The sequence below is a fragment of the Chelonia mydas genome, chromosome 1 (genome assembly GCF_015237465.2).
Source record: "Chelonia mydas isolate rCheMyd1 chromosome 1, rCheMyd1.pri.v2, whole genome shotgun sequence".
NCBI classification, from domain to species: Eukaryota; Metazoa; Chordata; order Testudines; family Cheloniidae; genus Chelonia; species Chelonia mydas.
In genome coordinates this window covers 163,942,594-163,968,391 of record NC_057849.1, presented here as the reverse complement: position 1 = coordinate 163,968,391, position 25,798 = coordinate 163,942,594, and the positions used below count along the sequence as shown (strand labels likewise).

The 25,798-nt window shown below is 40.0% G+C and overlaps 2 protein-coding genes across 17 annotated transcripts in view; both read left to right on the top strand.

Annotated features, from left to right (window-relative positions):
- The window catches only part of MAP3K7CL (MAP3K7 C-terminal like), a 115,769-nt gene extending 114,904 nt beyond the window's left edge, over positions 1 to 865 (top strand). Inside the window, exon 6 of the mRNA XM_043538310.1 lies at positions 234 to 865. Coding sequence (XP_043394245.1) covers positions 234 to 354 — 121 coding nt within the window. The 3' untranslated portion in view covers positions 355 to 865. The remainder of the gene's footprint in view (positions 1 to 233) is intronic.
- A 2,043-nt stretch (positions 866 to 2,908) lies between these two features.
- The window catches only part of BACH1 (BTB domain and CNC homolog 1), a 47,274-nt gene continuing 24,384 nt past the window's right edge, over positions 2,909 to 25,798 (top strand). Inside the window, exons 1-3 of one of the 16 annotated variants that reach the window (XM_037905361.2) lie at positions 6,537 to 6,720; positions 8,822 to 8,848; positions 12,309 to 12,466. The gene's annotated coding sequence lies outside the window, so the exon portion shown is untranslated. Of the gene's footprint in view, positions 2,928 to 6,523; positions 6,762 to 6,843; positions 7,244 to 8,262; positions 8,298 to 8,821; positions 8,849 to 10,423; positions 12,467 to 16,920; positions 17,076 to 25,798 lie in introns of those variants that run through there. The other 15 variants (XM_037905357.2, XM_043538305.1, XM_043538304.1 and 12 more) reach the window with 15 other exon arrangements.

Sequence of the window (25,798 nt, the reverse complement as noted above, 5' to 3'; positions counted from 1 at the left end):
AAAGGAGCATTGTTTTGGGGGGATGTTTAAAGTTTGTGTGCCAAGTCTACAGCAAGTGTTACAATGGAACGATGCTAACTTACACTAGCTGAGGATCTGGCCTAGAGTGTTAATGTCTATCTTTAACACAGCTGCTGATGGGTGGCTGGAGTTTTACAGTAATCAAATGTTTTCTTGAAGCTTTTTTTCCATGCATGTGTACAACTCTGAAATTTAGTGGTCTAACTTCCCAGGTTCTGGAAGAAATGGGGCCCCTGGACATGGAGTGAGCCAACCACAAATGCCACTTGGAACACACATGGGTGCTCTGTGGTAAGGCACAGCTGCAACCAGTGCTTCAACCTGCCATTTTGAACAGAACTGGAGGTGTCTGAATAAAAAGAGAACAAGAGGACTATTAATATCAAACACCTTACAAAAGCAAAACCAACAAGAGATAGAGAAGTGATCCAAGGCAAAGTGAGGCCTAACTCTGCCTTAAGCAAACAAAAAAAAAACAATCTCTGAAGAACAGTCTCCCCCTATTTCAATACGTGTTGATTTAAACTGACCAGTTAGGGGAAAAGAATAGATAAAAATCAGGAACTCCATGAGACTTTTCCCTGGGTTCTATCAGATTTAAGTTGGTATAATGACTACTGAAGACTAGCCATCAGCTGAGGAGCTCCTTCACTTGAAAAAGGAAATGTTTTGGTGCACAAGGGGCTGCTTAGCCCACTGTGCAGAGTCTGAATGTACTGATCACTGCTGTGCATCAGGATCTCTCAAACCTCTTAGTTTTGGGGATTTCTGCCTGGGCTTGCACTGCAAGAAAAAGGTGCAAGAGTAGGAATCCAGTTAACATGGTATCTTTAAAAAAAGAATGTTAGAACATGCATGAATAAAAACACAACTTCAAAAATAGTAAAAAAATATTTCTTCAAACTTATGTAGTTTTTCCTTCCTCAATGTTTAGCTTCAGATATTTTTGAGTTATGCAAGTACATTCATTCCAGTCTGAACATAAGGGGAACTTCCCCCACAACTGGCATAACTAAAAAGGACTGACAGGATTTTTGCTAATACCTTCCCCAAAAACTCATGGTTAGGCTGAGATCATGCATGGACACTTTCACCGTAAAAGCAATTTGAAAAAGGTATGAGCACCTGAAAAAGCATGAAAGAAAGATACAGTAATTTAATCTTAACTGTGCATTCATACCCCATGAATGTATTCCTATAATTCAAATTAAAATTCATAACAAGGGAGACATGCAGCTATCTGCTTCTTTACACACTTGCCATTGTGCCTTTAACAACTGCCATCTTTAATTTTTCAGTGAGGTTCAGGAAGCAAGATACTTTGTCCATCATTTTGTGTGGAGAACTTGATGACTTCACTGTGATAAATCTCGTACGAGATTCTGTACCCTGCTGCAGTACTCCCTTTACAGTACTCCAGGAGCATAAAGCGGGAAGTACAGCCGGTAAAGGGATTTCCGGTGTAACATAATGCTGGCAGAGGGGCCCTACATCACCTTCTTGCACAGTCTTGCAAGGAGGCAACAGATGACATCAGGGTGGGAAGCACTCTGCTCAGTGGCTATTTTGGGTTGCACAGCAGACCCCGGGTCTGCTCCAAGTTGCTTTGGGAGCTGGGGACGCCTCTAGCTGAGGCCAGACTTTGGAAGCAGTAAGCCACTTTTTACCTCACTCTCCATGTGGGCTCGACCTGTAAGGCACAGCATAAATCTGATCCATGGTTCATAGATTCACAGGCAAGGTATACACTAAACAAATTTGCAAATATAGCTATACTGGTAAACCTTCCTAGTGTAGATGCAGCTCATACCAGCAAAAAAGTGCTGGGGTAATTTATAGCAGTTTGGTGAGCAAAATAAATCATACTGGCAAAAGCACTTTTATATCAGTGTAACTGCATCTACACAAGGGCTGTTGCTGGTATAGAAATGTTACCAAAAAATCACACCGCCAACCAACATTACTATACTAGCAAGGTTGTAGTGTAGACCTCACCATAGACTTTAAGGCCAGAAGGGACCAGGGACCCCTACAACCCTGTAGTCTGACCTCCTGCATAACACCTAAGAACCTAATTTAATAATTTCTGCAATAAGCCCATAACTTCTGGTGTCTACAACCCTAAAATTGTTCTAGAAGTTCTAGAATGTGTTGCTGGAGGGGATGGAGCAGCCACTGCAGAACCCACGATTGAGCTTGGGAGCAGGGAACAGGACCCCAAGGAACTGGAATAGGCCTGGGAGCAGGCTGGGATCCCTCGGACTGTCCTTTCCAGTCTGGAGCCAGCTGTTTCCCCTGTTCCCCCACCAGCCAAGTCTCAGTACCTCCCCTCACTCCCTCTCCTCTCCCTTCACCCCTCCCATTCACAGGGAGCTTCTTCCTCTCCCCAGTATGGTCTGAGAAGTCTTCAGAAAGGAAATCTGGGAATAGGCAAGTTCTGTGGAAAAGCCTTGGCCTGGATTTTTTTGTCATTTTGAGTTCCTTTTGTGAATAAAACCAACCCACAGGAGGTGGATAAGTTTGGACCTCATTACAACTATAATGAACTGTTTAAAAGCAAGGTGGAAGAAATTCGTGTTGTGGTTTTGCCTTCTGTTTAAAGCATGAACTCATGTATAAGGTGATGGCTTCCCCTCTGTTCTTCTGATGGGTACATATGGACTAGGGATCCACTTGTACTGAAATTAGACACCCGTGTGTACCTCAACTGTACCCTTCTCCAAGATCGGTAAAAGTGTGGTAAACTCTTGCAGAATTGGTAATTTTAGCTCCTGGAGTCATGCAATTATATGAGAATCTGTTTTCATTAAATAAAAATGGATGGTTCTAGCCCTCCTGATTGCAGGGAAAAGCTTGAAGAAGCACATCCTATCAGCTCTAAAAACCTAAGGCAAATCAAAACAATTCCATTTAAATATCATGACTTCTGAATAGAGCTGGTTGGAACATTTTCAGCAAAATGTTTCACAGAGACATATGAGTTTCAAAGAAGGGGACAGCAAGGGAGAGATTCAGGATATGTCTACAAGTGCTACAGTAGCATAGCTGCAGCTACATTGCTGAAGCACTGTAGTGTTGACACTTACTACAGAAGGGATTTTTCTATCAATGTAGGTAATCCCCCCGAGGCAGAAGCTATGTTGATGGAAGAATTCTGGTATAAACCCGTTCTTACTGGCTTGTTCATATGGGGGTTAGGGCACCAGGGAGGAAGACAAAGGTTCAAATCCCAGAGTGATTTGGGATGAAACCCTCTGCCACACATACCCACACACTTCCCAAACTGAAAAGTTCAGGTTTTGATCTGAAAAGAGTCCTGGTAGTAATGGGGGACTCTAACCATGCAGATGTTTGTTGGAACAGTAATATGGCAAAACACAAAATTTCCAGTAAGTTCTTGGAATGTATTGGGGACAACTTTTTGTTTCAGAAAGTGGCGGCAGTAACCAGGGGACCAGTCATTTTAGACTTGAATCTCAGCAACAGAGAAGAATTCGTTGTAAATTTTAAGGTGGTAGGCAATTTTGGTGAAAGTGACCATTAAATGATAGTTTTCATGATTCTAAGGAAAGGAAGGAATGTGAACAACAGAATAAGGACAACTGACTTCGAAAAAGCAGTCTTTAACAAACTAAGAGAACTGGTATGTAAGGTCCCATGGGAAGAAAAATCTAACAGATAAAGGAGTTAAGGAGACCAGGCAGTTTCTCAAGGAGACAACAGTAAAGGCACAACTAAACAAACTATCCTAATGCAAAGGAAACATAAGAAGAATAGGAAGAGGTCAATATGGCTCTATCAGGAGCTCTTTTAAATCAAAAAGGAATCCTATAAACTGTGAAAACATGGATAAATTGCTAAGCAGGAGGACAAAAGAATAGCACAGGCACGTGGAGACAAAATCAGAAAGGCCACAGCACAAAATGAATTACACCTAGCAAGAAACGTAAAGGGCAATAAGTTCTTTAAATACATTAGGAGCAAGAGAGAGACAAAGAAAAGTGTATGTTCTCTACTTATCAGGGAAGGGAAGCTAATAGCTGATAATATGAAAAACGCTGAGGTGTTTAATGCCTATTTTGCTTCAGTTAATGGTTAATGGTGACCAGATACTTAACACAATTAATATTAATAAAAAAGGGGAAGGAATGCAAGCCAAAATAAGGAAAGAACGGTTAAAGAATATTTACATAAGCTGGATGTTGTCAAGTCCTGATGAAATTCATCCTAGGGGTACTTGAGGAACTGGCTGAAGCAATCTTGGAACCATTAACAATTATCTTTGAGAACTCGTGGAGGACAGGTCAGGTCCCAGAGGACAGAAGGGCAAAAATAGTCACCCATCTTTAAAAGGGGAACAAGAAGGACCTGGGGATCAGTCAGCCTAACTTTGATATCTGGGAAGATAAAAGAGCAATTTATTAAACAATCAATTTGTAAGCACCTAGATTACACAGGATTTTAAGGCATAGCCAGCACAGATATGTCAAAAACAAATCATGTCAAACCAACCTAAATTTCCATCTTTAACTGGGTTGCTGTTTAGTGTCTTGCAGGGAAGCAACAGATATATCTTGATTTTAGAAAGGCTTTTGGCACAGTCCCATAAAATATTCTCATGAGCAAACTAGGGAAATATGGTCTAAATGACAGTATTATAAAATACTGCATAACTGGTTGAAAGACTGTACTTAAGGAGTCATTATCAATGGTCTGCTGTCAAACTGGGAGACAGCAGCTAGTGGGATCCCGGAAAGGTCAGTCTTGAGGCTGGTACTATTCAATATTTTTATTAAAAAAAAGAAAAGGAGTACTTGTGGCACCTTAGAGACTAACAAATTTATTTGAGCATAAGCTTTCGTGAGCTACAGCTCACTTCATCGGATGCATTCAGTGGAAAATACAGTGGGGAGATTTATATCTCAACATGAAACAATGGGTGTTACCATACAGACTGTAAGGAGAGTGATCACTTAAGATGAGCTAATATCAGAGTAGGGAATATGCTTATAAAAGTTGTAGAGGACACGAAGCTGTGTGGGGTGCAAGCACTTTGGAAGACAGAATTAGAATTCAAAGCAACCTTGACTAACAGAACTGGTCTGAATAAAAGATTAAATTCAATAAAGACAAGTGCAAAGTATTTCACTTAGGATGCAAAAATCAAACGCACAACTGCAAAATAGAGAATAACTAGTAATACCACTGAAAAGAATCTAGGGATAATAGTGGATCATAAATTGAATAAGAGTCAACAATATGTTGTAGTTGCAAAAAAGGCTAACATAAATTCTGGGATCTATTAACAGGAGTGTTGTATGTAAGGCAAGGGAAGTAATAGTCCCACTCTACTTGGCACTAGTGAGGCTTCAGCTGGAGTTCTGTGTTCAGTTCTGAGCACACTTAAGGAAAAATGTGGACCAACTGGAGAGTACCCAGAAGAGCAACAAAAATGATAAAAGGTTTAGAAAACCTAAGCTACGAGGAAGGGTTAAAAGAACTGGGCATGTAGTCGAGAGAAAGAAGACTGAGGAAGGACCTAACCATCTTCAAATATATTTAGGGCTGTTATAAAGGGGACTGTGATCAATTGTTCTCCATGTTCACTGAAGGTGGGCTTAATCTTCAGCAAGGGATATTTAGGTTACATATTAGGAAAAACTTTCTAATTATAAGGTTAAGCTCTGAAAAAGGCTTTGGAGGGAAGTTGTGGAAGCCCTATTTTTAAGAACAGGTTGGATAACCAGGAAGGGTCTAGATTTACTTGGTCCTACCTCAGCACAAGGGGCTGGAGTTGGGGACCTCTCGAGGTCGCTTCCAGCCCTACATTTCTATGATTTCAACACAATTTTATTTCCTCAAAACCACTGAAAGGCTTGTGGGGTTTTGTCTGTTTCAATGTGGAACAAAACCAAATTTCAAGTTGCCATGCAAGAGAATTGTTGCCCTCTGCCTGGGGTTGGGGAGGATGGTGCCACCCTGCCCCCTCTGAGGTACAGCGATGCCAGAATGAACCAGCCCACAAAACTGGCCAGCTGACAACGTGTACTGGGCACCTTTTCAGGTTTCCCAGAACAATTACCCCAGAAAAGGGACACGCCTGGGAAAATCAGGACAGGCGGCCCTGGCAACCCCATACTGTTGGGTGGGGGGTCCACGTGTGGGTAAGCAGGGGGCTGTGCCAGCTCTCCAGGGTGACGGGCACAGAGAGCCATGAGGCCTTGGATGGGACAGTGGCTTTAGGAGAGCGGCGTGTGGCGCTGAACCCTGGATTTGACACCCCCTGAGACAGCCCCCGCCCCTCCCCCAGGGCTCGCTGCTCCCCCAGCATGCCCCGGTCCGGGGGGCGGGAAGCCGAACGTTCCAAAGCCCAACGGCCACGCTCGCGCCTCCCGGTGGCCCAGCCGCCCCAGCGCAGAAGGAAGGCGAAGGTGTTGTTCTAGACGCGCAAGCGCGCTGGAGCCGACGTAGGCGTCAGAGCGTCAACCGGGCCCGCTGCGTCCAATCAGCGGGCGGCGAATGGGGGGGTGGAGGAGGAAGGCTGGAGAATGTTGTTGCGAGTCACCTGATTCTTATCGCTGCGGGTTGGGGCAGCCTAGTCAGGCACTCGGGAGGAAGCCCCTGTCCGGCCGGCCGAGGGTGACGGGGCTTGCGGGGACCGGCGTCGGGCGGCAGAAGAGCAGGGTGGGGGGTGCTGCGGTGAGCCAGCTGCGGCGCGCGCGAGGGTGGCCGCGGAGGAGGTTGGTGCTGCTGCTGGGCTCGCGCACGGGCAGTGAGCGCCGGTGCCCCACGCGCGCGCGCGTGGCGGCGGTCGCTCGCTGGGTGCGGGGCGGGTGACCCCTGTGCGCGCGGGGCGGGGCAGGCGGGAGCGCGCGCTGCCGCTCGGGGACCCCAGGTCACGCCGCCCTGCGCAGCGCTTTGAGATCCGCTGGGGGCGGCCCCAGCCGGCTTCCCCTGCCTGCTCGCTGGGGCTGGAGGGGAGCTCGGCGGGCAGAGCGGAGGCGGGAGGGACCGTGTCTTCCCCTGGCACCCAGGCAGAGCTGCGGGCCGGGCGCCGGGACAGCCGCTCCAGCGCTGGCCTGCTCTGCCCGTGGCTGCCCCGATCAGGGGTTGCCCCGGGCAGGTAAGGGGGGGTGGTGGCACCGTTTGGGGCCGAGCGGTTGCTTGTTAGCTGGGCGGAATGGGCCGCTCTGCGCAGCCGTCGGGGCTCGTCTCGGGAAAGGTAAATAGAAGCCGCCCCCTCTTCCCCGCCCCCACGGCACCGTGTCTCCAGGCTTTCCCGCTGAACTCGGGCAGATACCAGCCGCTGGCTTTGGCGCGGTCAGCACGCTGCTTGCTCTCTCGCAGCATCTGGCATCTAATTATTCATCTTCTCCCTTCTGCGTGTCCGCACGCCTGTGTGCTCCACGCACATCATACGCCCCCAAACGCTTGGGAATCTCCGTCCTCTTTAAAACGAAGGAGCCCCTCAATGTTGCTAATTTGGGATCAACTATTTGGTTTTGATGATAAAATATCTTATACAAATCCTAAATCTGAACATTACAGTATCTGTCATCAATTGTAGTGGCCCGGGAGGATTCATTTTAGACTTTCCTGGGGAGATGTACATTTTATCTGTACTGTGAGATGCCTATGATATGAAGGGCAATGTAAAATTGAAAACGAGAATTATGGAGGAATCATCACCAATTTCACTGTTAAATTAGCATTTAGAGGACATGTATTGGCATTTTTCACACCATAATATTGTAGTAATTTCAAATTAATAGGGAACATTAACACCTGCCATTATAAAACTAGGAAATATCAGTGACCCTATAGTTGCATACTGCTGACTTATGTTTTATATCTCTTGTGAACTGAAGACATAGCTGGGTAAGCATAAGCCAGGATGATAACTTTCATGTATAACACTACCACCATGCTCTTACTTTTTGCTGCTGCTGCTGCAGATTTTATCACTATATACTAGTATATTTTATTTGCATAAGGAAATTCAGTTTGAACTGCTACTCAGCTATTCCCTTCCTCAAGTTCCATCTAGTACTGTATTAGTTGCTACGTCTGACTACTTGTGATGTTACTCTGTTCCTTTCTTGAAGGAGCTGATGTTATTTCATGTGATTCCACTTTAGGCTTTTTTAATTGTATAAGCCTCATTTGTGAAGTCGGGCTAACTTTTCTGCTTACTTCTTCTTTGCTTCTGTTCCTGCCTTTGCCAAACCACATGATAGTATTTAAAGACTGAAATTTTCAAAAGGAGACTAAAGGAGGTAGGTGCCCAAATCCCACTGAATTTTAATGAAACTCTGTGGAACCCTGGATCCAAACATCCCCAAACTTAGGGAAAGCTTAGGTTTGCATCTCAACATCGTGGCAAATTACCACATTTAATTAAGCTGGGGTTTAGAACAGGGACAGTAGGTACTTTTCTCATCTTGGTCAGCTTCAGAAATCATTGAAAAGAAGAAAAAAAAAACATATCTAGTTTACACCCAGATTATTTGAAAAATGCTACTTTTAGCCCTGCAAGGTGAGCCCCAGCAGCTGGAGTCAATTCACCCAGGCACTGCAACTCAGTACAATGGATTTCTTTGCAGCGTACGCATACCCTAAGGGATTTTGCTCCCCTGAACTCTGAAGTAATGCTGTAGTTGTCTGTTCAAAATCATTGCTGTAGTCAAAAACAAACATGGGTATGAATTAAGTGTTCTAAGGGAATTTCAATATAAATTTTCATGCTTTTGTGGGTTTGTCAATCTTAATGTTGTTTTAAACTGTGTGTTTAAATTTCTAGGCTCCAATCCTGCAAACCGTTGTGTATGTAAGTAATTTTACTGAATTCATTGGGACTAGTCATGTATTTGAGTGTTTGCAAGATTGGGGACCTAGGTAATACATTGTCTGATGCTAAACAGTTTCAGCTGTTTCATAATGGGGATTTTTCGGCTATGTCAATTTGGTTCTAGTATAAAATATCAGAAGTTGCTTGTGGCTATTGGGGTCAGCATGTGTTAGATTGTTGCCCTTATCATTTGCTGCTGTTGGAATCACCCAAACTGTCCTCACATTTTATTACCCAGTCTAACATGACACCACCATTGTGGGTGTGAAAGGGGTGTTTTCATACATGCGTGATAGGATCGAGTCCCAAGTAATCTTATTCCAAAATTAGTGAAATTATAATCTGGAGAAATATAGATCAAATAGGCAGAATTCTTCTTTCCTGTTATGTAAATTTGGGAAATTTATGTTCAGATAACCCCCCCCCACACACACTTTTTGGTACACCCTGCACCAACCTGTCCCAATGTGTGAGGCATGCTAGCTAGGAGTGTGTATGGACGGGCCTCTTAGTTGTTTACGAGAATTTTAGTTTCATTGGTTGGTTTTTTAATCTGTAGCTGTTGGGCCACCTTGTTTACATTAGCCTCATTAGCACTACAAAAGTGATTTCCACCCCTTCTTGTCAACTGTTCAGGATAGTCCACTTCCACCTTAATTGAATTGGCTCATTAACACTCACCCCCCTGTGTATTTATACCTCTCTACTGTATGTTCCACTCCATGCATCTGATGAAGTGGGTTTTAGCTCACGAAAGCTTATGCCCAAATAAATGTGTTAGTCTCTAAGGTGCCACAAGGACTCCTCGTTGTTTTTGGTCCTGTATTTGCTGCAGTTACTGCAAGTTTTGGCCACACATGATTACCCTTAACTCAGGTGCTCTGGTGTTTTTAACTTGAGTTGATTGGCTGAGGAGGGGAGAATAGGCTAAAACTTGAATGATGGCAACTTGTCAGCTGTTAGTTTGCATCCACCCTACAGAGTGTGTTAACACCACTGAAGTGCTGGTAGTCCTCCAGTGCCTTCCTCATCTCCCACCCTGTGCCCAGAAAATACCGACAAGAAAAAATTGATAGTGGCCCAATTTACTACAGCACTAAGAACCATGGGATGTGCCCCCAGAAATCTAGTGCCACACACAAATGAATGCGCTGCCACTGTGGATACAACTTTAATATTGTTTTACATTGTGACCACTCACTCCATCTAGGCTAAGGCCTCATCTTCACTAGGAAAAGGCTTGTTCTGAATGCATGTTAGGTGACACAAAGTAGTTTTTAGTTTTCATGTGAATTAGCAGGCCGCGGTTCCATGGGAGAACCTAGGGTTTACTTCAACCAGCTAACTTGTGTGACTATGACAAATTGCTTTGTTTTCACTAGGATTTTACCTTGTGTTAGGTTTCAGAGTAGCAGCCATGTTAGTCTGTATCCGCAAAAAGAAAAGGAGTACTTGTGGCACTTTAGAGACTAACAAATTTATTTGAGCATAAGCTTTCGTGAGCTACAGTTGCATCCGATGAAGTGAGCTGTAGCTCACGAGAGCTTATGCTCAAATAAATAGGTTAGTCTCTAAGGTGCCACAAATATTCCTTACCTTGTATTAGTTACTGCATGTTAGCTGACATGAGTTAACATTACCCCTTTTGCTAGGGAATACACATCCAACTTGCCATGAGTAACTTGAGCACAGATAACTTGAATAATCTCTGTGAAGACATACCCTAGGGGAAGCTTAGGCTGTCACGTGGCCTGCTAACATGTCTTCGTATGTTAGTTGGCATCTTGTTGAGTATTGACATCTTTTCAGTCATGTTAAGACAACACAATTGAAAACCAGACCCGTTTTCCTTCTCCATGGGGTCGTTTCTTTATGAGCAGATCTTGGATGGTATATCCGTATATATGTGTATTTACCTATGTTAGGTACATAGGTCACAATATCTGAGAGCTTTTAAAACATTAATGACTCTTTTCCACACAGCTCTCGTATGAGGTAGGAAAGTTTCATCCATATTTTCTATGTGGCGACTGAGGTACAGAGAGACTGACTTTCCTGAGGTCGCACATGGAGTCTGGGTGGCTAAGCTGCAAATTGAAGCCAGGTCTTCAGAGTAGCTGTCCTGTGCCTAACCACAAGACTATCTTCCCTTCCCTATGTCCTGCACATTCTAGTCAAATTTATTTATGCCTCTGTCCTCACTGAGGTGAAATCGTCGAAATTTTACTTTTAAACTTTTTATTCTGTCTACTTTCTGAAAACTTATTTCAGTTTTGCAAATGTTTATTTGAAAAGCTTTTTCAGCTGGGCACGGTTAGATTTTTTGATCAAATATTTTAAAATTGTTTCTCGAATGTAACTGCTTCTGTTAAATCCTTCAGGATGATTCTTGGCTCTTTCTCAGATTAGTAAGTAATATATAAGAGTTCTGCACAGTTAGTTCTGTTTTATTAAATGCGTTTTATACACCTGTGTATGTACTCAAGCAGCTTCCCCAGTACTAATCAACTAACAAAATCCTTAGGACTGTGTTTAAAGCCATTGTATGTCATTTTCCATACTTAAAAAATGTTAAAGAATTAAGAAATTCTTGAATTAAGAAATGAAATGATTTAAATCTAAAATATATGAAACAATTTACATTTTTAGGAGGGAATGAGTTTGCATAGCTTCTAAGTCATGAGGGGAAAGGTGAAGGATTTTACCTTTTAAATAAAGCAGGAGCTGACAGTAAACTCTCTTAAATTTTTACACACATTTTCTGGTTCACTATTTAAGAATATTTCTCTTCTCTAACCCTGGGAGTGTTCATAAATGTTAATTTTTATCTTGGAACTTGTCTCAAATGTGAGACGACACTTTGTGAGTGTAAAGTAATGGTGTCTGAAGATGGGTAGAGGTTTAGGAGACCCAACCGTATGACCATGTGACCTGCTTCATGGATTTAACATAAGTCATGTTACAACAATTTCACTCTTACCCTAAATTGACTTATTGTGGTCCATTCCAATTCTGTTTTAGAAAGTCAAACTGTCGCAGTGCTTTATGTTCTTCTTGAAATGTGGGCTATGCCCACAATAGGTATCTCTATAATTGCACTGTTTTTCACAAGAATTTCTTTTGAATGCTATTGGGGTGAGAATTTGTGGTGGATGGAAGGTAGGAGTGGGGACTTCTAAATCCCATGCCCAACCTTAAAAATGTTTAAAATTGAAACTACTACCCAGAAAAGTTTAATAAGGCTATTACTGACCCTGACCCAAACAGTGAATGTTGGGTAATGAATCAAACATGCTCAAAGATAAGGAAGAATTAGGTTGAGTCATGGAAACAGTTTCTAGCTTTAGAATATTCTACTTTAGCTTCTTTGGGGAAATAATATGTGAACTGCATTATTCATTGCTGAAAACTTACCTGATTTTAGTGTTTTTTCTTAAAGCTCCAGCTTCCAGAGTCTTACTACTGCATGGGAATCGTGACTTTCATTTTTTGAAAAGTTAGACTCTTAGCTCACATAACTTCCAAGAAAACCTGGACAAGGTGAACCCTAAAAGTTTTAAAAAACCAAAACAAAACAGAAGGCAAATCAAAACAATTGTAAGTCTGTTTTCAAAATCTCATGGATTTTTTTAAGACAAAAAAATGATTTTGCTGGCCCCTGACTACTTAATTTGGATTCAGCAAAGCTCAAAATAATACTGTGATAAGAATCCTGGGTCGGCATAGGGACATACTAGATGACCTAATAAGCTCTTAATTATAATGAAAGTATAATGTTAGTATTGTGCCAGATGTTTTGACTAGTGACTTAAAGAATACACTTTTGTTCTTAATTTATGAGTGAGGTAACTGCTTCTTTTGCTTTATGTTGGGAAATAAAGAAAATTAATACTATCGTAATTTCTTTCTTTAAAAATCATCCTGGTTCCTTTAAAAATGTTTGCAAAGTAAAGATGAACAAAAACAGATAGAATGCTTGTTCATGCCTTGTCAGCATAACATAATGAATCAGCAGCTCTTAACTACTGCAAGCATTCATCTGAAACATAACTCTGTATCCATAAAAGGAGAGAGAGTTGGGGGAAGGGGCATAGATATAAACTGTTGTTTAAAATCTACTGCTAACGTCTTGCTGAACTGCCAGGTGGCCATACTGGCTCTCTGAAAAGTAGTAAATACCTTTAGTTCTTTTCATCTATAGATTTCAAAGCTGTTTTTTTTTTTAAAAAAAATAAGTCTAAGTATCATTCCTCTTTTGCAGATGAGGAAATTGAGGGAGGTACAGTGACTTTCTTAAGGTTGAATAGCAGCTCAATGTCCGAGTCAAGAATGGAACCCAGATTTCTTGTCTCCTGATCTAGTGCCCTATCTGATGACCACATTGTCCTTTAACTCTTTAAGAACTTAAAACTTTGTTAAGGTACACACATTACATGCAGAGTGATGCAGACCACCTTTGTCTGTATTAGCAGCTACTAATGGCTACAAGTCCCACACTCTGTCTATCCAAGTGATAAATGACAGCTTCACTGTCTTTGTGGCACAGTGGACAACTTAAACTGCTTCAAGACCTCTAAATCAGATCAGATTGCAGTTACTAGAGAGTCATTCTTTCTTAGTTATGCAGTTCATGCAGAGTTCCTGAAGAGGTTAACTGCACATAATGTTCAGAAGGTGAGACTTGCTTATCACAAAAGATTAATATCCCAAATGTGGTACTAATTGAAATGGATAATTGTCACCATGTTCTACACAAATTGTGAAGTAAAAGTCTCATGCTTGCTGTGTTGCAAAGTTCTACAGGTGGGAGGATGGAGCTTGTCTTAAGGGGGAAATGTCTGTTGGCCCCAGATTTAGAAGTAAAGGAAAGCATGCATACAAAGTTAGCTGATTGGTGGAAAACACACCTGTAACTAATACCTGAGTCTGAGAATGGTGGATCAGATCTTCCTCCATGTGGGGACCTCAGAAGTGTTTATTTGGTTAAACAAGAAGCTGCTCTTGGTGCCAAGAAAACATTGTTCTGGCAAGTTGAGCCTTCTCCATACATTGGTGAAGGAAGCTTGCATGTGCTTTCCCTGCTAGTTCCTGTGAAGATAGCAAGTGTCCTGGTTAGAGCTGGGAAAGTTGATGAAATGTCTAGAGGTATCATACTAATCCTATACTAGTAAAGACAAATATAGTCTGTTGGAGCTGGTATTACCTAAGGCAGGGATTCTCAAACTGGGGGTTGGGACCCCGTACGGCGTCGTAAGGTTATTATGGGGGAGGGTGTGTCAGCCTTCACCCCAAACCCCGCTTGGCCTCCAGCATTTATAATGGTGTTAAATATGTAAGTATTTTTAATTTATAAGGGGAGGATCGCACTCAGAGGCTTGCTATGTGAAAGGTGTTGCCAGTACAAAAGTTTGAGAACCACTGAGCTAAGGTCTCAGACTGCTTGGCAACCTAGACCTAAATTCTATGGCAAGATTCCAGTGTTCTGAAAGACTGGTGCAGTACATGGGAAATTCTGCAGCTGCTTCATTTAAACTCTAAAAAGTAGGTTTTTAATATTTAAGTAAATTAAATAAAGGAACCCATAGTCTCTCATGTCTATTATGGTAGTATATGAAATTGATCTTATGATTTCTCTATACTTCTGGTGTTTGTGTCAAAGCTTTTTTTATATGGACAACACAAGTGGAGAAGCTGGAGGTGCTGGCAGTTGAATAGAGGGCAGTTTGGAGGTGTGGGAGGCAGTTAAGGATTGTGGGATAAGCACACTTGTTGGATGTTTCTATTAAAATGTCCAGCAGTGAAATAGTGAACAGCAGTGACATTTGAACTGTCTTTTTTTAGGTTTCAAACTTACATAATTACATGTATCATTCAGACCTCTTGCCTGTTGTGTTTCAGGTTGTCTGTAGACTCTAGTATTGCACCCGATCAGTACATGCTAACAATTTCAGGGTTTTCTTTGCTGCCATAAGGGCTAGAAAGTTTTTTCTGAGGCACAATTCTTTACTGAGAAATTGATTTAATACTAAATTGAGCCGTTGTAGAGTACTCAAGGCTCAGGTTCTTTTGTTTTTTAAAAAGATGATCAGAATGAGTCTGATCATATCATTACAACGCCACCTTTTCTATTCTAATCCAGTATAATTCTCTGATTCATGAGAACTGAATCACGGTGTCTCAAGTTCTGATTTCTTGAGATGCTCTGCTAGGAAGACTTGATGTAGAAAGGGTATTTTTGCTATGAAGAGACTGACAGAGATCCTTTAAAATACCTCATACAGAATATTGCTGGACTCTTGTATTTGTTTGAGGCTTGCTTTGAAACTAACTTGCTTTATACTCATTTACTAGTTATCTTGCCCTATAATGAATATGGTAAAGTAGTTTCTCTGCACCTTCTTGTCAGGTTCAGATGGATGTATTTCCCCCCACCATAAAATTTACATCTTCTTTGGCACAGGATGTTCATGTGGTGCTGATGAAAGCTCCTTTTGAACCACATCATATCTTTTGAGCCCAAGTTACTTACTTGGACGTTTCTTTTCTTAGTTCTAATGATACCCATGAGTGTTCAACTTAAGGCTTGTGCCAGTTTCTGCAGGTATAAAGTGGTGCAGTCAATGTAATACATGAATTACAAAGGTGGTGATGGACTTTAAATGAGCCAGTCATGGCAACATTTTCCTTCACTCATGTCCACATCCCAAGAGACCTTTATCCATAAATTTAATGACAAAAAGTCCTTATGTTTTTATATTGAATAGACAAGGCCCCTCAGGAAGTCCACCCAAGTTTTTTATATATATACATTAGAGAGACATAACTGTGACCAGAAGAGCCATGTCTCAGTGATGGTATGATTTCTCATAATTATAACTTGGCAGGCCTGTGACTTGCATATCCTTACAGCACTCAGTCCATTCTTGCATACAGTACAACTGCTAGCCTTAAATCTGTTTCAGTACAGGAGTCTTGCAGCAGCCATGTGGTCATCTTTCTCTACATTTATAAAACCTTATTTCCCCATTAAATCTGTATTTAGGTTGAGTGTCTTGTGGAGTCTGTTCCCTAGCTGTGTGTATGTGTCCGTCCCATATATAATCAATGCACCACTATTGTTGTCTTTCACAGTGCTGACACATTTCCGTTAAAAAAGCAAATAAATAAAACCCATTCAAGAATAAGAAACAATAACACAATAGCTTTAAGGAAAAGGAAATTACTTGAGTACTGTGAGATGTTGCTGAACTCTCACTTATTACCCACCTTTTTTCAGAATCTGGGAGATTTTTAAGGGTTTTTTTTTGCTTATCCTGATGAATGTACACATGCTTTTAATCTGTTTTGGGGAACACTTTCATCTTCCATTCATCAAGGAATTGGCCATGGAATGTGAAGGGTTTTTTTGGTACTTAATGTTGCTCTGCATGTGAGACAAACCTACCAGTACCTAGGAGGGTCAAAAATATGTTGGCCAGTATAATTTATTTTGCTTGGTGGGGCTGGGTGGGGAGGAGTGGCTAGAATAAGCTATATCTGCAAAAGTTCACTTTTGCTGGTGCATTGTGTCTACATTAGGAGCTATATTGGCAAATTACTTCTAATGTAGACTTGGCCTAGGACTCCAGTGATATATTTTTGTTACAACAAGAATTGCAGGCACCTCTAACTTCTGCTCTCTATTACCACTAACCTGTTCTGATCTTAAAATGTAACTTTATTTAAAGCATTCCAATGTAATATAATTATAACACAGATGCGTAAAACTTTAAACTGATGAATTATTTGTTTTAATAAGAATACCAGAAACACACACTTCTTCTACAGATCATAGGATTTTTCTACCCTGAAAAGTGACTAGAGGTGGTTGCTGTTGCTGTTGTGTGGTTTGTTTTTTTTTAACCCACCTTCTTACTCAGATCCTTCCATTGTGTGTATTTGGCAATATCTGTTCACTTTAGAAAGAGAAATTATTGTGTGTTGCTTTTTACTTACGTTAGCAGTGCAGTGCCAACACTGTTAAAATAGTGTGCATTCTTGTGTATCCTTAGAGAGAGATTTACTCAGTTCAAGTTACACTTGTACAGATCCACTGAAAGCATTGGGATTGCACAGATGTCACTGAGATCTAATTTACTCTGCAGAATCTTTATGCTGGTGGTGATGAACAAGAAAGAAACAACAAGCTGGACTTTGAGATAATCTTGTAAGGCTGGTGGTTAAGACGGAAAACTATTTTTACTTGCAAGCTAAATATTTTGATCTGGAAATCCATGAAAGAAAACATGGACCTCAGATTAATATTTTCTCACTTTTCAGAGTAGAATTGCACTTAAAGGAACCAAAAATATTTTTGATACTTGTAGTGGAGTATCAAAATATGCTGGGGAGGTGAAATAAAGTATGTACACAGGACCATATTTCCCAAAAAATGTACAACTTTAAAGTTATGTAATATTTGTGGCCTAAGGGCCTTTGATACTGTTATAGCACTGAAGACAGTGTTTCATTTTATAACTCGGACATGATGGAAGTTTCATATTAATTTAGTAGTGAGTTGTCACACTGCATCTGTTTCTTTTTATTTGGGCGGAGGGGAAGGGCATGTTTATCTCATAGCGAAATTTTTTGCTGACCTAACTGTAAAAGTGTCGCAAGGGAATAGCCTGCATACTCTGTTTCTTCTTATCTGGTGCATTTGGCCACTTAATCTGGTGTAAATTATTTTAATTGGCTATGTGTTAATTTTACAGTAATATGGTGATATTTGAGGTTCTCTTACAAGTTATCAGCTGCCTAATTTCTAGTGTTTCTTACTCAAGTATTAGTTTTAAAATAAGCTGCTAGCTTTTTATTCTTTGAAGGGGCAATGTGATTTGGACTTTAAAAGTTCACTTTTGAAATAATGAAATAAACTGTCAGCGCTGACCATTCTATTTGGCTGCTGTTTGTGCTTTGCTTGCTCATTTACGGATTGTTGGGGGGACGTGTCTAAGACTGTCACGAAGTAGAAAAACTTAATAACCCTATATATTTTTCTTAAGAGACAGATACACCATAAATATCAAAATTAAAAAAAGGTTTGCTTTGTTTTCCCTGAAGAAGACTAAACCTAGCAACTCATATGTGCACTAGTGCCTGCTAACTCATTACCTTTTAAAAGTCTACTGTGGAGCTGGTTATGCTCCCCAGATGATCCCTTTTCGGGGAAGGGCAATTCTTAAATATCCTTGGCTACTAAACCAAGATATAATCCTAACATCTCTTCTGAAAACTGCCATCTTTGGGTCTAGCATATGAGAGAGAATATGGTGGGTCTGCAGGTGCATGTGCAGACATGAGGACATGGTAGTACAGCTATATGGTCTCTAATCATGTGTTTGAGCCCCAACATTAGAGAACAATAGATGATTTATTAGACGGACATTTAAAGCCTGTGCTGAGGGAAGCACCCTAATTTCTCAGTTAAAAAAACCACAATAAGATAGCCATCCTTTTGATCTTTGTCTTTACTTCTCTAAACTATGCTTTATCTGTGTATTGTGTTTTGACAGTTTTTTTTTTCCATGAGCATTTGTGGTGCTATACTTTTTTTCCCTTTTGTTTCTTAAATGCCATTATTTAGACTTGACAAGGAAGCATTTCACTAACTACAGCAATTTTAAAAGAAATGAAACTGTCCTTTCCTGAAAACTTTGAAATACTATGTGCAGTTTCCTGTATTTTATGCATCTAAAATATTTCAAAATCTGGATTTCATGCTTAAAAATAACTTTAAAAATGGAAATAAGAACTTATTTTATTTTGAGTTCTTTAAAGGAGTAGCTTGTCAGTAGCAAATTAAAAAATCAGTTAAATAAAAAGTACTGATTTAAAATTTTGATTTGAAGGCACCTGAATTGTTTAAACAAACTAACACGAACTGAAGGGACCATACTTAAACATTGTGATAGAAGCAGTGCTGGCAGCTCACTGCTGACTTTAAACATATAAGTGGGGAGAGGTTTGAAATCATCTTACGTGTATTTTAGTCATTGGGTGGAGACTATCCTTTTCTGCGTATGCGTAATAGGCTTTTTGGTCCTCTAGTATGAAGAAGGGGATATTTTAACTGGACTAGATAGATCTTGGAATGGATTCATATCTAGAAAAACCTTGGTTTTGATTTCTGGTGTATATATTGTCTCATTCTTGGTTACGTTTGGTGAAGCAGGCAGAGTGAGTGCATAAGGATTTCATTTGGGAGGGTAGAAAAAGCAATTTAAAAAACTGCTTTATAAATGTATGCTGTATGTACCTACTCTACCATCTTCTGTAGACACAACTAGCTTTGCATGAGCTTTCATCCTAGCAATGAAATCTTATCTGTTTTCAGTTTTGCATTTCACTTTTTTTTTTTAGCTTGCCATCGTATTCCTAGTTCCTTGCTGTGCCTTTGTGACCTTTGGGTACTGCGTACAAGGAAATTACTTGAATACTGTGAGACACCCACCATTTGTATCTCTGCACTACAATATCTAGGATCAATGGGATGAGTTAAGAACATAGACGCATGGAATCCTAATTTACTTTATTTGCTTTTCACACTTAATGATGTGTACATTTTTGCATGGTATGACTCTTCAGGTAGAATGGAATTTAGTGATTAACTTAAATTACATTACATTAATTAAATTATATATTTCTAAGCCCCTTCATTTTCAGTTTAAACCAATTTTTACTGAAAAATTCCTGGATTTTACAAAAAGTATTGAGTTTTTTCCAATTTTTACCTTACGTTTGTATCATTCAAATATATAAAAAATAACTAGTTTTATTCGGAAAATACATTACATGAGATACTATGTATTATGATAATACATTAATCTGTGTGTATATGAAAAGCTGCCTGTTGAAGTAAGGCTATGTATTAGTCTAGAAGATGCACATAATAAACAAACAGGCATGCACGCAAGCGCCAAAGTGTGTGTGCATCTGAACGTACTGATGAATCTCACGCTGACCACGTACACATTTCAAGCTCTCAGCGGATGATGTTTAAAGATTTGATACACTAAAATGGAAAGAAAACAGAAATCTGTATCAGAATATGTTTCAGAACACAAGAAAGTATTCGAAAGTTTAAAAAAAAAACAGGAAAAAAGGATGAAGTTGAGGGTGTGTGCTGCAAATGGTGTCACCCAGTTATTAAATATAAATATTTATAGGCTAATAGTTAAGTCTATAACAGTAAGCCAGTTATTCAAATGAGAAGTTTTATTTGGGGATTAGAGATGTATTGTTTTCTTTAACTCAGAGGTGGCATTGTGTTTTGAGTTCTGTTTTAGTTCTGCAGCAAACCACACTGATGAATGGAATTCAGCGCATTAATCTACTGCATGCTTTCCCCCTGTATTTCTATCCACCAAAATAAACCTTGATATTTACCTAGAAAAATTAATTTTTTGCGCTTATTTTCACCTGTTTTTGTTGTGATGGTAATAAACACTGATAAATTACTGGGAAAAAATAAAATAAAAACTGGAAACAAGGGCCTCTATGTATTTAACAATTCCTATGCAAACTGTTGCATATAATTAGTAGTTAATTTACATGTTTTTTTATCTGAAATAATGTGTGTGTTTTTAAAATCTCAAATGATGTTACTTTGAGGTCTTTCTCACATTTAAAAAAAAAAAAAAGACTGCTCAGGCTTTACAGCCATGCTGTGGCTGTATATTCGTGGAAAACCTGACATGAAAACTTCTACTCTTTTAATTTTTTGTTTTTATGCAGTTCTTGCTATTTTTCCCAGTTGATGTACAGTAGAACCTCAGGAACACCTCAGGAATGGAAGTTGTTCGTATCTCTGAAACGTTCATAACTCTGAACAAAATATTATAGTGGTTCTTTCAAAAGTTTACAACTGAGCATTGGCTTTATACAACTTTGAAACTTTACTAATCAGAAGACAAATGCGTAACAATCTTAATTTAAATGAAATAAGCACAGAAACAATTTTCTTACCTCATCATTTTTTTAAACTTTCCCTTTATTTTGTTAGTAGTTTACGTTTAACACAGTGCTGCACTGTGTTTGCTTTTTTGGGTCTCTGCTGTTGCCTGATTGCGTACTTCCAGTTCCAAATGAGGTGTGTGGTTGGCTAGTGAGTTCGTAACTCTAGTGTTCATAACTCTGAGGCTCTACTGTATTATTAAAAATCCTCACTTTTTATCAAGGCAGGGTTGGTGTCACAAAGTTGGTCTTCACAATGTAAAATAATAGGCTATGTAGCTATAAAATCAGCCCTGCAGAAGATTTTCCAGCCAAACAACATCAGCATCAAGAGTATGAATCTGTCCCTCATCCTACCCCATTTACCTCAGTGAGTAATTTCACTGTCTAAATGGGGGCCCTGTGATAGATATTCAGTTGAGGTGATATACCCTTCCAGCTGTGGAAAAAATTTCCAGCCAACTATTCTGTATGCTGTGCTCAACTTTACCTCCTTTTCTTCAGAAGCTGTTTGCTTCTACAAGACCTCAATAAATTCATGGAGGATAGGTCCCTCAGTGGCTATTAGCCAGGATGGGAGGGATGGTGTCCCTAGCCTCTGTTTGCCAGGAGCTCGGAATGGGCGACAGGGAATGGATCACTTGATTACCTGTTCTTTCATTCTCTGTGAAGCACCTGGCATTGGCCACTGTCGGAAGACAGGATACTAGGATAGATGAACCTTTGGTCTGACCCTCTGTGGCTGTTCTTATGTTCTCAAGATCCAGTTTTATGGGGGCTTGTTTTAAAGGGACTTGTGGCTTTTCCTTTAATGTTAAGTGTAGTGCAGGGGAGTTTCTGGTTCTCGTTATTGGTGTCATTGATACCTCACTGATGTTGGTGACTGTTTAAAAGTAGCGAGCATAATTTCTGTATTTTTCATTAATAGGTTGTCTGGATTAGTTTTTGGGGTATGAAGGGAGAATCTCCCACTAGAACGCTAACATTGTACTGAGTGCTAACAGACTGGGTTGTGGCGTTTTTACCAGTATTAGTACTATTACCCCCTTCCTAACCCACCCCCCCAACCCAAAACAAAACAAAAACCCCTAGTGTTGACAAAACCATACAGACTTCTTATAGGATCCCCCAGTGGAAAAATATAACTCTGGCTGACATTAGGCTATGAAGGTAGATTAAAGTATCTTAACTTTACGGGTGTATCTGCACTAAGAAAATTCTCTAGCAGCCGTGCAACCAACACCTTAAGCTGCAGGGTAGATTGAATGCAGGATTTTCTACCACAGTTAAATGACAGTGACCTTGTGTACATTATAATACTCAGATGTGTTTGAACACAGTTGTCAAGATTAGATTTAACTGACACTCTTGCCCATAATGCAGCTGTCTGGACAAATTGTGTTCAGCCTTGTCAGCTAAATGTGACATGCTCTGGCCCCAGCATCTTTTAATTGCGGTTAGCTGACACTTGCTGTATACAGATCGTCATGGTCTACAAAAAACTGGGCAGCCTGGTATCAACCAACTTGCCTTTGCAACTTTATTCAACCATGACCGTCTGTGTTCCATCAGGAGTCTGTCTCTAAAGAAGGTGGGGATGTACAAATATAGCATAGAGATAGGACTGGAGAATGTGAGTGAACTTGGTCTGTGCTAGATGCTGGAAGAGAGCAGATAACAAGGGGTGGAGAGGCTAGGATGTCTGCTGTCTTTGTTTTCCTTGGGTATTCTTCTCTTCTCCACACACGTTCTCTCCTGAGAGTTTAGGAATATCTGTAGGAAAATGGAGTGCATGAGCTCTTCTATGAGTCTTAAAGTTGTGTTTTAAATCATGTATTCATGTACTCCCTTAAATAGTGATTTACTGATGATCTGAAGCTTTTCCACCAACCAGAATCTCTCTCTCAGCCCAGTGGGAATACTAACATTATCAGTCATGTCAGTCTAAACAAATTTTGGCATCAAGGCCATATTTTGGAAACTATCGTTCTTACGCTTGTAGTTCCCTCCTCTTCCTTCCCATCAGGGATGGAGGGGTGACACTTCTACTAAATAATGTCAGGTGACATCAATATAACAATGGGTAATGAAAGAATGTGTTGGTGTTTTTTGGTTTGATGAAACTGCATGTTCAAACATATGAACTTGTGCATATTGGGAGACGTGCTGTTTTTATTGTACAGAGCCTTTGCTCATCCAGCACTGAGACAGGCAAATTAGAGGAAGAGAGAGTGATCGTGCAATGTGGGGAAATGAGACAGCAGTGATAAATAGGTGTAGAAGAAAAGAACACATGCAAACGAAGTGAGGTGGGAAGAGAAGGGGGAAGAAAATAAAGTGTGAAGGAAAGGACAGAAGTAGAGAGATCAGCTGGGAAGTGGAAAGGAAAGTTAGTTACCTTGATTGGTTTGGTAGATTAGTTGTAGAGGGAACTGGGTCCATCTTTTCTAGAGAGAGGAATCGTCATTACAGTGCATACTTGCCATGTCAGGTTTGAAACACCTATTTCAATCTCTAGGTATCTTACAAACCTTGCCAATGCAATGACAAAATTACAGGTAAATGAACTGCCCGTATACCAACCCCCAAGATTATAAAAACAAACAATACCTCTTACCATTGCCACTATTGCTGGGTATCCCTCAAACCACCATATAGATCAAATACTAGACAACGTGTATTTCTGGTATTACTCCATAGCAGCATATGAAGTTAAGGATGAATTTTGCCAGTTGGCTTAAAAAGAATGCTCTTTTAACGTTAGGCATTTTGAACAATTGAATAAAAATTAGGGCTGCCTATTAATCACAGTTAACTCACGTGATCAACTCAAAAAAAAATTAACTGTGATTTAAAAAATAATTCTTGATTAATTGCACTGTTAATAGAATACCATTTAAAATTATTAAATGTTTTTGGATGTTTTTCTACATGTTCAAATATATTGATTTCTGTTACAACACAGAATACAAAGTGTACAGTGCTCACTTTATATTTTTATTTTTTATTAAAATTATTTGCACTGTACAAATGATAAAAGAAATACTATTTTTCAATTCATCTCATACAAGTACTGTAGTGCAATCTCTTTATCATGAAAGTGTAACTTACAAATGTAGGGGTTTGTTTGTTTGTTTTTACATAACTGCACTCAAAAACAAAACAATGTAAAACGTTAGAGCCTACAAGTCCACTCAGTCCTACTTCTTGTTCAGCCAATCGCTAAGACAAGTCTGTTTAGATTTACGGGAGATACTGCTGACTGCTTCTTTACAATGTCACCTGAAAGTAAGAACAGGCATTTGCATAGCATTTTTGTAGCCAGCGTTGCAGGTATTTAGGTGCCAGATATGCTAAACATTCATATGCCCCTTTGTGCTTCGACCACCATTCCAGGGGACATGCTTGATGATGCTTGTTTTTAAAAAAAAAAAAAAAAAAAAAGTGTTTGAACTCCTTGTGGGAGAATTGTATGTCTCCTGTTCTGTTTTACCCACATTCTGCCATGTATTTCATGTTATAGCAGTCTCGGATGATCACCCAGCACGTGTTCATTTTAAAGAACACTTTCATGCAGATTTGACAAAATGCAAAGAAGTACCAATGTGAGGTTTCTAAGGCTAGATACAGCACTCGACCCAAGGTTTAAGAATCTGGAGTGCCTTCCAAAATCTGAGAGGGACGAGGTGTGCAGAATGCTTTCAGATGTCGTAAAAGAGCAACACTCCGATACGGAAACTGCAGAACCTGAATCACCAAAAAAGAAAATCCGCCTTCTGCTGGTGGCATCTGACTCAGATGATGAAAATGAATGTGCGTCGCTCTGCTCTGCTTTGGATCGTTATCAAGCAGAACCAGTCATCAGCATGGACACATCTTCTGGAATAGTGGTTGAAGCATGAAGGGACATATGGATCTTTATCGCATCTGGCATGTAAATATCTTGCAATGCCAGCTACAACAGTGCCATGCGAAAGCCTGTTCTCGCTTCAGGTGACGTAAAAAAGACATGGGCAGCATTATCTCCTGCAGATTGTAACCAAACTTGTCTGTCTGAGCAATTGGCTGAAGTAGGACTGAGTGGACCTGTAGGTTCTAAAGTTTTTCATTGTTTTATTTTTGAATGCAGTTATTTTTTTGTACATAATTCTACATTTGTAAGTTCAACTTTCATTATAAAGAGATTGCACTACAGTACCTGTATTAGGTTGTAATAAAAAATAACTATAAAATGACCACTGTACACTTTGTATTCTGTGTTCTAATTGAAATCAGTATATTTGAAAATGTAAAAAACATCCAAAATTTTTTAAATAAATGGTATTCTATTGTTTAACAGTGTGATTAATCGCGATTAATTTTTTTAATTGCACGATTAATTGCTATTAATTTTTTTAATCGCTTGACAGCCCTAAGAAAAATGTCGCTATTTTCCAAGGCCATGTGAAAAAAAGTTTAAAAACGTCATGTTTAGTGACGTCATGTATGTAATCATAATGTATGTGTGCAAATTTTTTTTAAGTGAAACTGCTTTGTGACTTCCGAGGGATCATCTCTGGGCTTCAAATAGTAGCTCCGTTTCCATGGCTGTTCAACTTTTTTTCCAGGTGCCTCTTTTGAGACTGCCAATAAGGAAGCTTGTTTCTAGTGTCTATGATGCAGGCGCTTTCTCCCTGAAAATGCAAGCATGTTCCACATAGGCCACCAAGCAGCCATGCAAACCAACTAACTAGTCGCAAAATGTTGCATATCTTATTTCCATTTTTTTTATTGTGGGATCACTTGAGCTATTGAGTCATTATTGCTGTATTTAAGTAGCATATTGTAGGATTTCTTTGAATTTGTTTTCTCTTTATAGAAGAACGTAGAGTGTACACCACATTTAAACAAACAAAAGCAGCTTACGTAGTATCTTGATGAACTTTGATCTAGAGC